This window comes from Anoplolepis gracilipes, chromosome 2 (genome assembly GCF_047496725.1).
Source record: "Anoplolepis gracilipes chromosome 2, ASM4749672v1, whole genome shotgun sequence".
NCBI lineage: Eukaryota > Metazoa > Arthropoda > Insecta > Hymenoptera > Formicidae > Anoplolepis > Anoplolepis gracilipes.
The window spans coordinates 3320612-3333817 of NC_132971.1; the positions used below are offsets into that span (position 1 = coordinate 3320612).

Here is a 13206-nt window from a genome sequence, read left to right on the forward strand (position 1 = left end):
ACAGTGGCAGAAAACTCCGTCGGCGATACACTTGCGTGTAATTTTCGCGAAAGACACGTTGCAAGTGCACGGCACTCTGTATAATTTGCAGGCAGTATTCGCTTCAGTGGCGTGCGCGCTCTGTGGTACCCTCAGCAACTTTACTCATTAGCAATAATTTGATTTGGAACTCCATTAACCATTAAACGCTGCCTGAACGACGAAGTGGATACGCGCGCAATTTCATCGTCATTCGCTTGAATAGGTTAAACTTCTTTAATGGACGAAGCGCCTCCTATCATTCAGGTACCAATGAGACTGTTGAGATCGTTTCCTAATGTTAATAAAAAATTCGCAAAACCAGATTTCACGAAATAATTAACATATTATGTATGGTTAAATTTAATAAAGATAATTATATATATATATCGAACAACTTGAAAAAGTGTGACTACATGTCTAAAGATTTAATTTAATTGATCAAATATACTGATACAATAAGCATATGTTATTTACAAAGCATAAATATACACATATATATATTTGTATATAAAGCAAATTACATATGTGTGTATATATGTATATATAAAATGATTCTGCAATATTTTGTATTATTATTACATGTTGTATGCGTTCTTCAATGATCAAAGACGATTAGACGATTTAAGCTTCGTTACATGTACGTCTAATTCTATCGAGCTTATTGCGTACTTTATGCGTAAGCGGCTTAAATTTATTATAGACGTAAAATTACAATTAACAACCTCTTCGCTTCTATAGAAATCTACGTGGAGGATTGACGTAACTACTGTACATACAATAGTGCGTAGTGCGTATTGTGTGTGTAAAACGAAATGCAACGGTTCCACTGTACCACGTGCGCGTGGAATGCATCGATATCGTATAGGTAAATGCAATACTGACTCCTTCGCACAGTTCCGATTTCATGATCGTATCTTGAATTGGGTCAGGCATGCGTGGAAATGGATTATTTATTCGAGCAGAAAATATTTGTCACACAAGGCATGTACAAGGACGAAGAAAGTCGCTGTTTAAGCGATCTTGTGCATTTTCTTGTACACGTTTAATTTAAATTTACAAAAGATATATTAGTTTGATCCTCTTCAATATTATAATATTATAATATTTTTAATCAATATATTTTTTAATTATATATTACGTAACAATCTTGAAACCTTTTCTTTTACAATATTTCATTCATTTAACATTATGTTGTACATGTATTGTATTGTAATATTGTGAATAGAGTTTAATAGAGTAATAATTTTTGATGATTTACGACAATTGAGAGATGCTAAAATCTAATCGTTGTGTTAATTAATGGGAATGAGTTAATTTAAGTCAGTTACATTTTGGTTCGACACAATATGATTGTGCAGTTAAAATGGAACGTTTGACCTGCTCATTAAGACAACTTCTGGGCCGTGAAGTGCCTGAGCAAAGCGCGGAACTTTGATCGTCTTGAAGTAGAGAGGGAGAGAGAGGGAGAAAGAGAGAGAGAGAGAGAGAGAGAGAGAGAGAGAGAGAGAGAGAGAGAGAGAGAGAGAGAGAGAGAGCTCGTAACCACAGCAGCCTAGGACCGAGACGATTACACGAGCTAATCAAAACGATAATGAGATGTCGAGCCATGATTAACATCTCACCTTTACGTCTACCATCTTCTTCCAATACTTAATAAAAAGTCCGCGCCCTTTCTTTCTTTAAACGACTTTTATTCTTCTTTGCTACTAACTTTCATCGAGGTCGTGATAATTACTCTCAAAGAAATTTTTTTGCAACAAAGTAGGTATATTATATTTCCAAGAAGAAAAAGGGGAGGGGGGTAAAGATATCATTTATGGATATATTTACGTAATAAGCAATAAATGACTTTAAATATTGCATTGTATAACTAATTAATATTATTATGTAAATTTGTCGTAAATATCTCTCGTGTATTTCTGCATGCTAATTTTAATTTAAAATTTTTCTGTTTCAGGTGAGCATTTACTACAAGTTTGTGCAAACTTATAGTTACGATTCAGTAGACGCGCATGCTAATCAAATTAATGTTGCAGTCTTCTTGTAAGTATTAACTAAAATCAATTGCTTACTCTGTTAACTAAAAGTGTATTTGACGATTTGAAGAAACTTAGCGTCAAAGTAATGAACAAATTATTAATTCTGTGTACACTGCATGAGTATGAATGAGGTATTAATAGAATATGCGCAAGTATGTATGTATAAGTTATAAAACTAATATATGTAATACTCCGGAATGAAGTTACTTACTGCGTTCATGAATTTTAACGCAAAATCATCTCTATATGAGCATCATTTACATCGTATAACTGATAGACCTTTTAGATTAGACATTACATGTTAGAAACACTCTTCATTTAATGTTTTAATGAGTTTTTATTTTAACAAATTAAAAATACTGACTAATTCTTAAAATAATGATAACGCTATAATGTTATGTTGAAACGTAAAAAATTAAAATAATACATAACAAAAAATTTTATTTTGTTATTAAATATATATAATATATATTAATTTTATTTTTATAAACAAAATTAAATTTTTTTATTATAAAAATATATTTTAAAATTAAGAAAGTTCTTCTATAATACTATCAACATAATACCATCAACAAATTTATACAAATATTATTAATAATAAAGAATAGTAGACACAATTATCTATACAATTTTTATAATTGTGTATATTAGTATTATACTATATATTATTCAATATAAAATAGATTTATAATTATTTTTTAAATAAAATTGTATCATTATTAAATGCATAATTAATAAGAGTGATTTAACAATTAGATCCAATCAACATGTAGCAATTTCCTGATGCGTAATTCTTTTATAATGTTGCATACGAGGGTAACTATGCGCAAAATTTGCATAAAGCGCATTAAAGCGTTTCCACAGATGGCTCAGCAATAATCACGACATAATCCTCATAGTCCTATATACACTGCTCACTAGTAATCGATTGATTTCGCTGTGATCGGCTTAAATACTGCTCTATGTTAATCACTCTAGCGAGATGTTGTTGCACGATGAATTGTTATATAAGACTGATACGTTCATTTCCCGTTGCTTCTACAATTAGAATATGTAATTACGTTACTGAATAGTCTTCGTAAGTAATGTAGATATATGCATAAATGTATCTTAACTTTTATACTATTAAGCCTTTAGCAGTCATTATCTACATATATCATTTCTTGTGTATAAATTTCATATTCTGAATGTCATATGCATTAAATTAGATGAGTGAGTATATAACTATATACTTTAGAAAGTGTGTGTGTGTGTACAGATTTTTCTTACAAATTTCAACAATTTGAACATTTATATATATATACATACATACATGTGTGTCTTGTATTTTGAACACATGTTTTGCAGTTATAAATTATTTTTATATTATTTATAAACTATTATATACATCCGTAAGTATAATTTCTTAAGATTTTCTGTATTGGGTGAATTTAAAAATTGAATGCTATGTAATAAAATCTCTACAATGCTGTAATTAGATATTGCCATTTTTATTAAAATACTTCAATCTTGTGTTGTCGCGTTTTTTCTATAAATGGCGCGTTCTAAAATGGATTTGCAATATACGCGCATCGCATATGAACGATAAAATTATACGTGTGACATGAGTTGTAGTTTCGTTCAGAATGACAAATATTTTGTATCAAGTCGTATGTAAAATACGCCACAATTCAATAGATTTTTATTCGAATTATGTGAAATTGCAGTTTGCAATCCAAGCTTAATCAGAATTACTATCAGAAGCTATTTATGTGAGATAGGGCACAATATTATATCTCCGCGCGCGTATCGTTATATCCGCTTGTCGTTGACGACATTTTCTTTTTGACGTGACAGCGAACCGGAAAACTGGTTTTACAATCTCGAAGGGCGACCCAGACGAGAGATAGGAACCCTTGAATTATCCATTTTGAAATTGTCTGTACGTCAGCCTAGAGGACGTATCGATTACACGGTGTCCGAATTATCTTGAGGGACAAGGATACGGGGGTTGCGCGGGATTTGGATTGGGGTAGACATACCCCACGGCTAGCGTGTCACCACTTTAATTACATCCATCCTGCGCAGCGCCCTCCCCTTTCGTTCTCCCGTACCCTGTGGCTCTCGTCAAACCGTTACCGAGCTATTTTCCATGTAACGCAACCTCTCTGAAACGTTCACGTTCCGGTATTTACGTACGCTTATACACTCTACTCTCATATATTTCCTGAAAGGTCAACATTTATTAAAAAAAAGAAAAAAAAGAAATGCTTCTCAATATTATCCCGCTAGCTTACATTCACTTTTGCGAGCAAGTTTTTAATTGAAGGTTTGTGAACGAAGTAATAAAAAAAACGGCTTTCCAACGAAAAGTTATGAAATATATGTTCGAAAAATCCGTATTTGTATATGTCAATGACATACATATATATTACGATATGGAGAGTAATATGATATTTTAGAGAAATAATGTTATATAGTTATATTTTATTTTTCAAATTTTTTGCTGTTCTCTGAATCGACAAGTTCAATTTCATCGTAGAATACATAGACTATTCAATAATCCATAAAGATATATTATCTATGCAGGATAAGCATATTGAATACATATATACATATATGAAAGAATGATATTTTTGTCGAAAACTAATACGTTTTTTTCAGAAAAATCAAATGTCAGATTTTTTAAATAAAAATCAAGTTCTGGGCAAAGTCATTTCATTTTTGAACAGAGATCATTATTTAAACTCATCTAAATTTTGGAACATTTATTCTCTATTTCTCTAATAACTTCAATCAATGATAAAGTCTCTTTATTGTAAAATATATCTACAATGTAGAAATTCATGTATTAACCAAAGATAAATCATGAATTTTACGTATATTAATTAAAAATAGTTTATCATCTCTATTGCTCATGGCATACACCCCCTTCACCATACTCCTCGCCGTTCCCCATATTATATCCCTTTCGTCACGCTCACGAATAATTCAAGCATTTCGTTACATCCGTGCATGATTGGCCGATTTCGATATTAAATGCGAGCGAGCAAATACTCGTTCCGCAGCCCACTCGACATTCCCATCTCTCTATCGGTCTCGCTTCTTTCTTTTTGCTCATATCGCTCCATCCCGGCCGGACTCGGCTGTTTCATGCTATTCGGCTCTTTCATTCGCGCACCGCTTTCATTTCGCGTATTAATTGGAAACAACTCCAAAATGATACCGGACGCGATGCTTTATGCGCGTAAATATTCCAACCGGAATTTAATATCGACCGTAGTCTTTTCCTGTAAAGTGTAAAAATACTATGATTATCCTCTCGCACTACAGGATATAGATCCATATCGAATAGGCAGGTAAATACATTTATACTCAATTTCGATTCGAACTTTTACTCGTAATTTCTCTGAATTTCAATATGCTTGAGGCTTAATAAATTTTTAATTTCCTTAAATACTGTTTTATACATTTTATATATATAGTAAAATTGGATTGTTTATTCAATAATAAGAATTCTCTAATTTTCATCGAATGCATAATAAAATGATTGTTACTTAATAAAATATTACTAAAATACAAAATTCTGATTCTCAACACAATAATTTATTAATAAATTCCTAAGATATTAATTTACACAAAAAGCATATAATTTATGTATTAAGAGCAAATCGCCAAGTCGTTTTGCTAGGAGTAAGCGCATTCCATTCAAACGTAAAACGACATATCGATACGTTAGGCATGCCTTCGAAACTTAGTTTCGAATTCGGTACCGGATTCGTAGCGGACATCGAACTGTGGTCTCTCTTCGACGCATCTTCTCTTTGGAGTTGCGAGCCAAGTTGAACACGAAACTACGTTGTTAGAGAAACTTTCCTTGCTAGTTAGCCGCTGCCTTTCTCGGGCTTCTCGCAACCCTTTTGCGCAGCATAATTGAGTGTCACCTAGACATAACAAATGGACCCAACGAGGAGGAGACGGAAAGATGTGTAGGGAAAGATGGGGAACACGACGGTTTCAGTCTTCACTGTCGGAAGCTCGCCCTATGGTACTACCGTCGCATGGGTCAAGTTACTTGTGACTTGCTTTTGATTAATGGATGTACTTGTTTAACATGCTAGAGTCGAGTCGCGTTTGTCCAGCAAATGTCCGTGTTAATGTCCACGTTGAAACGTTAACCGAACTGCTACGTTGTCCGTCGAAGTTCAAAATACCTTAGAAAATTATTTTATAATTAAATTCATGAAAAATGACATTTTAAGCATTATTAGATTTTTTAACCACCTAGACTTTTGTTTTATTAATAATCTCTACCGCAATTATTTTGCTGAAAATTTATTTCAAAATTAACAAATCGAGTTATATATTAAATTTTCATCTTCTTCCCTTATTTTCGTTGTCATAATAAATGAAATGTAGAAATTGCTTGAAGAGAACGATGCGAAAGGTTGATTACTATGAAGTATAGTTTGTTAATAAGATACAATTCTATAATGATATCTCTCTAGAACAGAAATGTAGTTTTATTACGTGTAAAATTCGCCATGCGTGAAAAGTTCGTCCTCTAAAATGAGCCCTAAGATTCAGGTCGGCACAATCTTCGCCCGCCTACTTAAATAAACTTCTCAACACTCCGTGAGGCATCCGCGCATGAAAATGTTAATAAGGCAAGTTTTAACGAGCCTGGAGCGCCTCTGCCTGGCCAACTGGAATTTTGCGCTTTTGCTTTTTCCATTCGCTTTTTCCAGATTCTGGTTAATCCAATGTGATGTAAGCAATTTTTTTTTTGTTATAAAAAAATTTTATAAATTTGTATCTGACACATTGCATCTAATTTATCATTAAAAGTACCTCTACGTTGAGATATATTCATAACTTAACCCCCTCTTTCAAAATGTTTATAATACTAAATAATAATTACATGCAACAATAGAAATGAATTTACATGTACACATCATATACATTATGGTTTAATTAAATTCATTACATTATTAACATTAATGCCACAATTATCATTGAAGTTCATGCAATAACTAGTATTATTCAATAGTTATTCATGACTATTAAATTTTCCAAACTGAAATCAGCGAATCGGATAGAACAAATCATTCGCTACTACGATTGTAGCACAAGCTAACCCTTTTGCCGTTAAAAATTCTTAGATTTCGAACAGTTGTGCCCATGCTCCACCACTTTTATTGGCCCTTCGAGCTAAAGGATGGATATTGCATTATCCGCTCAAACAAACCCCGGACGGCTTCAGTCGGCTAGCTTAAAGGTGAACCGACTCCGGGTTCAGTCAAAGTCGATAATAGTCGCCGCTGAGGTGTGAGCGGTGTGCTGGGTTAGGAAGGTGGAAAAGGTTGAGAACGGAAGGAGGATCTCGGAGGGTGTGATAAAGTCGTTATACAGGCGACACCTGCCCCCTGTACCTTCCCCCCGACCCTTTCGCCCATCCACCTTCCCCTCTCCCCTCCACAGCTACCATCGCCGGCTCACTCCTCACTCCTCAACCTCTCCTTTAGTCCCTCTTCATCCTCCCTATTACGGGCACAATGTTAAAGGGACTCCCGACGAGATTGAATTTGCTAACGGAAAACGCGAGTGAGTGAAACGTATTTGCTTTTTATCCCTCACTCCATTGAGAAGTCCTGCACTCCCCGCTCGTCCTCGCTGACTCTCCTGTTCCCAAAGATCCCGTTCCCGCTCGCCTCCTCGCCGATCAACCACCTTCATCTTCCGGCGTCCTCTTTCTCCCTTCCCTTCCCCCTCTACCCCCGTCGTTCGACCAATGTGACTACCAGGTCTTCCATACCAGGTCTCCGGATCACCTCTCTCTACCACTTTCTTCTTCGCACGTCTCGGCACATTTGTCCAACGTTAAGGAAGTGACTCACCGTCGAAATCCTACGGAGCTGATGTGTCTTGGCACGTTCTGGAAACTGATGTGATGTGAGATTTTTCTGAAGTATTTCCTCTTCCGAGAAGGCGATGCCTTTCTCTGATCTCCCAGCAGACATTAAATTATTAGCTGCTTTATAAGGATTTTAAATGCCGCAGCCTTATTTTTGTCACTTTTTCCATAATAATAAAATTATTGAAAATAATGATATTACACACTTTTCGTATTTATCTTCAATTATACTTTTACGCCTGATGTATAATCTTCTTTTGAAATATCATAGAGAGAATAGTCTTCGACGCATGTCATTTTTCTTGTATCAAATGGTAGACAATACGTTAGATAGCGCAAAACATCTGATTTGTGCCGCATTCATTAGATTTGATATTGACGATAGGATATATATCGCATTGAGATTCTTTACTGCCTAAGTCTCTCTCTCTCTCTTTCTCTTTCTCTTTCTCTTATTTTCCTTCACACATTTCTGAAACGTGCTTCCATAACGTTATACAGATTTTCTACAACGTGTTATAACGTACTGCAAGAAGATTTAATTACTTTGTACAGTATATTTAGAGACGTTGAGTAAAATTAATTTATCGTAATTGCATGTTAGCGCCACTTGCGAATGATAGTAGTTTGAGATAACCAATGTTGATTCTTGTACTATACGGTTGAACAATGGAATTTTCATTTTATAGAATGGACGAGATAGGATGATGATTAAAATGTATTTTAGAAGGTGTATTATGTTGTATTATATTTTTTTTTTTTTTTAGACTATGATAAAATCATTAAGATCATTATAGATTTGAACACATGCTCTTTAAATGGTTGCATTAATAACATTCTAGGAAACGTCACGTGTTTTTCGCTTAAATCAAACGAGAATTTTTGAATATAGATTCTTATATTAACATAAATATGCGTTTAATTGGATATCATGATTGCAGCGATCGATACGTAAATAACAACATTGAACGTCGCACTTCCATCCTGTTTCTTCCGTAGGAAGAAGAAGCCAACTCGTTTTCAGCTGTAGAGGAGAGAGGGGGAGGAGAGAAAGCGCGGGAAACCTTTGAAAGCGCAACATGCGAAATCCTGATACCCCCCTGAGTACAGGATATATACAGGAAAGGGTGGTTAGGGCGGGTGGTAGGCTGCGCGCGCTGGGACCGCATGCGGCAGTCCCTCACTCTCTTCGCGTTCTGATGCGTCAAGTGCATCTCGCTCTCCCCCGACCCTCCGCGCCGTCCATCCAATCCATCCTTTCCCCGCGGTACCTTCCACCACTTCCTTCACCTGGACTCTACCCACCCTTGCTTCCATCCCCTGGTCCTCCCTCTTTCAACCCTTCGCCTATCAGGCGTCGCCAACAGGTCAATAGCGCAAGTAGGTCACGTCTGTAGCCGCCGACGCCGCTGCTGCTACCGACGACGACGACGACGACGACGACGATGACGACCAATGCACTTTCGCGTTCGGTGCTACTTGTCTTTTAGAAGCAGACAAAGGGGAGAGTATGAATGCGCGATCCGAAACACGTGTCTCAATAGAATTGAGAAGTCGATCTCTCTTGAATCGACACGTGGCTACAACATCTAATTGCATGTTGTATACTTTGTTCAAATAATATCGACTATTCAGATAAAATACATAGCGCTGTAATGAACCAGTCATTCCTCCGTGCAATTGCGAACTTACAACAACAAACGAATTTCGTCAATTGTATACACGCTTTGCTTCGCGACGATCGAAACGCGACTAATTGGCACGGAAGGGAACGAAGCTCGCGCTCCGAAGGGAAAATAACGATAGAGGAACAAAAGCGAGCGCGGACCAAGAAAACGATTTCGTTAACCGGACCAAAGTTTTTCGCGAGTAGTGCCCCGTCGTCTCTTTTACCCGGTGGTACGTAGCAAGTCGAAATCGCGTCTGCTCCAACACGGCCACGCTCCGCCCCAGACATGCACTCATTGGCGATGGCCTGCGTCGGCCTAGTACCGCGGCCTATACCAGAACCCGAGTTGGAAAATGCGGGGGTCGTGGGTCGTGCCGAAGTGCGGATTTCTGGCACGATGCCGCGTCGCCGCGCTCGTACAGGCAACAGTTATTCGCCGCTATGTGCTGCGTTACCCTGCTACATCGGCTGCGGCTAGGGGTGGAACTAGAGAGACGATCCGCGACTCTCTCCTTACCTCCTATGTCGGACTTATTACGAGGGTGAAAGAAACCGAACGCCTCGATCGCTCGATCGTTGAACCTACCGCAATACCCATAGTACAATTCAACTTGACGTTGCGACTAGAATGACCAGACAGAACAGATGCATGAAAATCGTATATATTAAAATTTACCTTACTACTCGATATGTCTTTATCTATGTTTTAAATTTGTACTTGGTTTTATAAATTAGTCTCTTAACTATTCACAACAAGTTTTCTACGTATGCTAAGCATGCGAAGTTAATGAAATCACGATAGATTGTTGAGCAGATTTGTGCAAATTGATTGATATAAAACAAAAGGAAGAAACTCCATCTACAATTTTGTTTCTGTTTTTGCATAATAAAGATATTAAAAATTGACACTAATATGTTGACACTAATTGTTAATGCGATTGAAATATGTAATTGTGCAATATATTTATTTTTAAGTTAAGTATTTAATAAAATAAATCTAAATTACGTAATATAAATTGCATTCATTATAAGTTTTAATAAATGCGATTTATTGTTTAATATTTATCTTCTTAAGCAATTTAAAACAGAAAAAGAATATCTTGCTTATAATGCAGAAACGCGTGAGGAATTTTCATGCTTTCGTTATGGATAGTAATATCTTCTTTCGTTGTTTCTCCAGCGCACGTTTATCGCGTTCGAAACACTGCCATATTGGAAGAAGAAAATGCCCTGTCTTCGTTCTCATGTAAATCTTTGTTTGCTCGCAGAAGAAGGTATAAAAGGAACCTATTCTATGGTGGGGGTCTCGTCCCTGAAACCTTCTCGTCTGTCTGTAAATTTTACGGCATTCGCTTCCTCTTGAATATTCGTAAAGTTTTCTCCCGCGGACTTACAGATACTTAAATCTTTATTTGTTCCAAGGGAAAATGGTCTTTCTGCAACATTATCAACAGGGTGGAAATCTATCTTGCTGTATTTTAACGTGACATTAATATTCCAACACATTGCATCATAATTTACGCTTTGGCGTGCAACATGTTGCAGATTGTAACAGAGATGACGTACTAACAAGAGGATTCGCATGTATATTTATGGATCTATATATTTATACTTATATTTTCGTAATGCAAGACAAAAAAGAAAAACTTGAGTTAATATCCCATTTTTGTTTAACATTGTAAAGATTGTAAAGATCATTCCCTGCTATTATTTCGCTATGACGCTATGATTTTGCATGTATCGCGCGGAGAAAAGCAATCACGGACAGTAGCTTTGCTATAGCCCTGTGGATGACACGCTGGAACAAAAACGCGTCGGATCTCGAACGAACTCGGGATTACAATGGCGGGTACGGTGAAAGAAGCTGGAAGTGTGTTAATTAAAGGCGTCGAGCGCGAAAAGTCCTCGTGCGTTTTTTGGTTCCACGTCACGAACTGTAACTCGGTTCTCGTCACGTTACCCAGGGTTACGCCGCGACGCGGCTGGGCCTCCCCGGCGCACATACACATGCCCCGTGTCACATCCATGCGCGATGCACATAATGACACTGGGTGCAAGTACATATATCGGAGTGAGCGTGACACGTACGCGGTTCTAGTACATATGTACATATGTAGCCGCGTATTTACCAGATGCACTGCTCTCGGTCGTACTGCCAGGCAGAATTCCGCTCGGCCCTATTACCTTCGATTTGTCAGCTGGCTGCAGACGATAACGCATTTCCCTGGTTCGTCCTATCTCTCACCCTTTCCCTAGCTGGCTTTATACCGCCCGCACAGTCTCCGTCCGTCTCTTTCTCCCGCGTCGCGCCGCGCACCACCTTTTCCACCACCCCCCCTCCCCCCTACCTCTTCATTTGCACAGCCACCCTTTTTCTCCCCGACGCCGCTCTCTTTCCCTTTCTCTATCGCATTTACTCTTCTCTTTCTGCGTATGGCCATGTGCGCACTATGCAGCGGAGTAATGGTTTCGTTATTGAATTACCATCAACTGCAAATTTCATTTTATTTTGGGAAAGTGCTGATACACACGCGCGCACGCACGCCACGACCGTGCGCGCCAAGACGAAATGAAATTTGTCAGGCTGTTTGTTGCGCGTGATCGTCCTGTCCGATGTGTAGAAAAAAATTTTTTTTTTTTTTTTTTTTCATTTCGAAAATTAAAATTCACGACTGGTGAGAAATAGCTGTTACGCGAGAAACAGAAATGCCGTTGCGATGCACTTTCGAGATTTTATTATAGTCGTCATATTTTAAAAGCGTGGTTGGAAACACAGACTTACTGGACCATTAGCGGAACCTTTAGCGACCGAGTTCACCGTTGACCTTACGCATTACTATTCCATTTTTGCGATCGTCCCGGTTACCCTTAATTAAATTCACGACCACTCGAGAGGCACGGAGTGTGAGGCTTTCGAAAGAAGAAAGGATTGGCAGCCACTGAAGCGTTCGTCATGCGACGATCTCGACAAATATAAGAAGCTTTCTCAAAACATTTGATTTGAATAATAAATCCTTATCAGAGGTAGAGGAAGAACCGCGCGCGATCCAATTACTGCAGGGCGATGAATACCTATTTCAGGATAGTCTCTCTCTCTCCATCGCGTTTCCTTTACTTCTCTACTTTCATCTTCTCATCGTTATTATTCTCTTTGCTTTCGCCATCCGACCGCTATCAGCGTTTCCTCCCTCTTTCTTCGTTTCTCTGTTCGTACCTAGGCGGCTGTTTCCACAATTTTCCCTCGGGCAATATGTGTCATTTACATTACGCGCTGTACACAAGTGGAGAAATGGCATTCCGTGCGCCTGCACTCAGTGTGCATCAAGCGTCTCTTTTCATAGGCCTTACTTTATCTCCTGCTTCTTTAGCGTTTTAGCTGAGTGGAGTATCAGGAACAGAGAAATATTGCAGATTTGTACTGATAGCGGTTTGTACTAAAAGCTTACACAATGCACCTTGTAAGTACGTCAAATATAAATTAATGCATGTGTACATATTATTTTTCTTTCATTATACCTATAGAAAATAGATTATAAATATTTGTTTACACGTTTACAATTGCAATTAGTTGACAAATATAATTT

General features: G+C 37.4%; 1 protein-coding gene and 1 long non-coding RNA gene across 5 annotated transcripts in view; one reads left to right on the plus strand and one right to left on the minus strand.

Annotated features, from left to right (window-relative positions):
• Positions 1 to 13206, minus strand: part of LOC140663148 (uncharacterized) — a 304620-nt gene that overhangs the window by 286960 nt on the left and 4454 nt on the right. The gene's annotated exons all lie outside the window — the stretch shown is intronic.
• LOC140663146 (CUGBP Elav-like family member 3) overlaps positions 1 to 13206 on the plus strand; it is a 353573-nt gene that overhangs the window by 237661 nt on the left and 102706 nt on the right. For 2 of the 3 annotated variants that reach the window (XR_012046226.1, XR_012046229.1), the window contains one exon: positions 1979 to 2444. Coding sequence is in view for 1 of the 3 variants with exons in the window: in XM_072887113.1 (XP_072743214.1) it covers positions 1979 to 2064 (86 nt within the window). In the remaining 2 variants the exon portion in view is untranslated. Of the gene's footprint in view, positions 1 to 1978; positions 2445 to 13206 lie in introns of those variants that run through there. The other variant, XM_072887113.1, reaches the window with a different exon arrangement.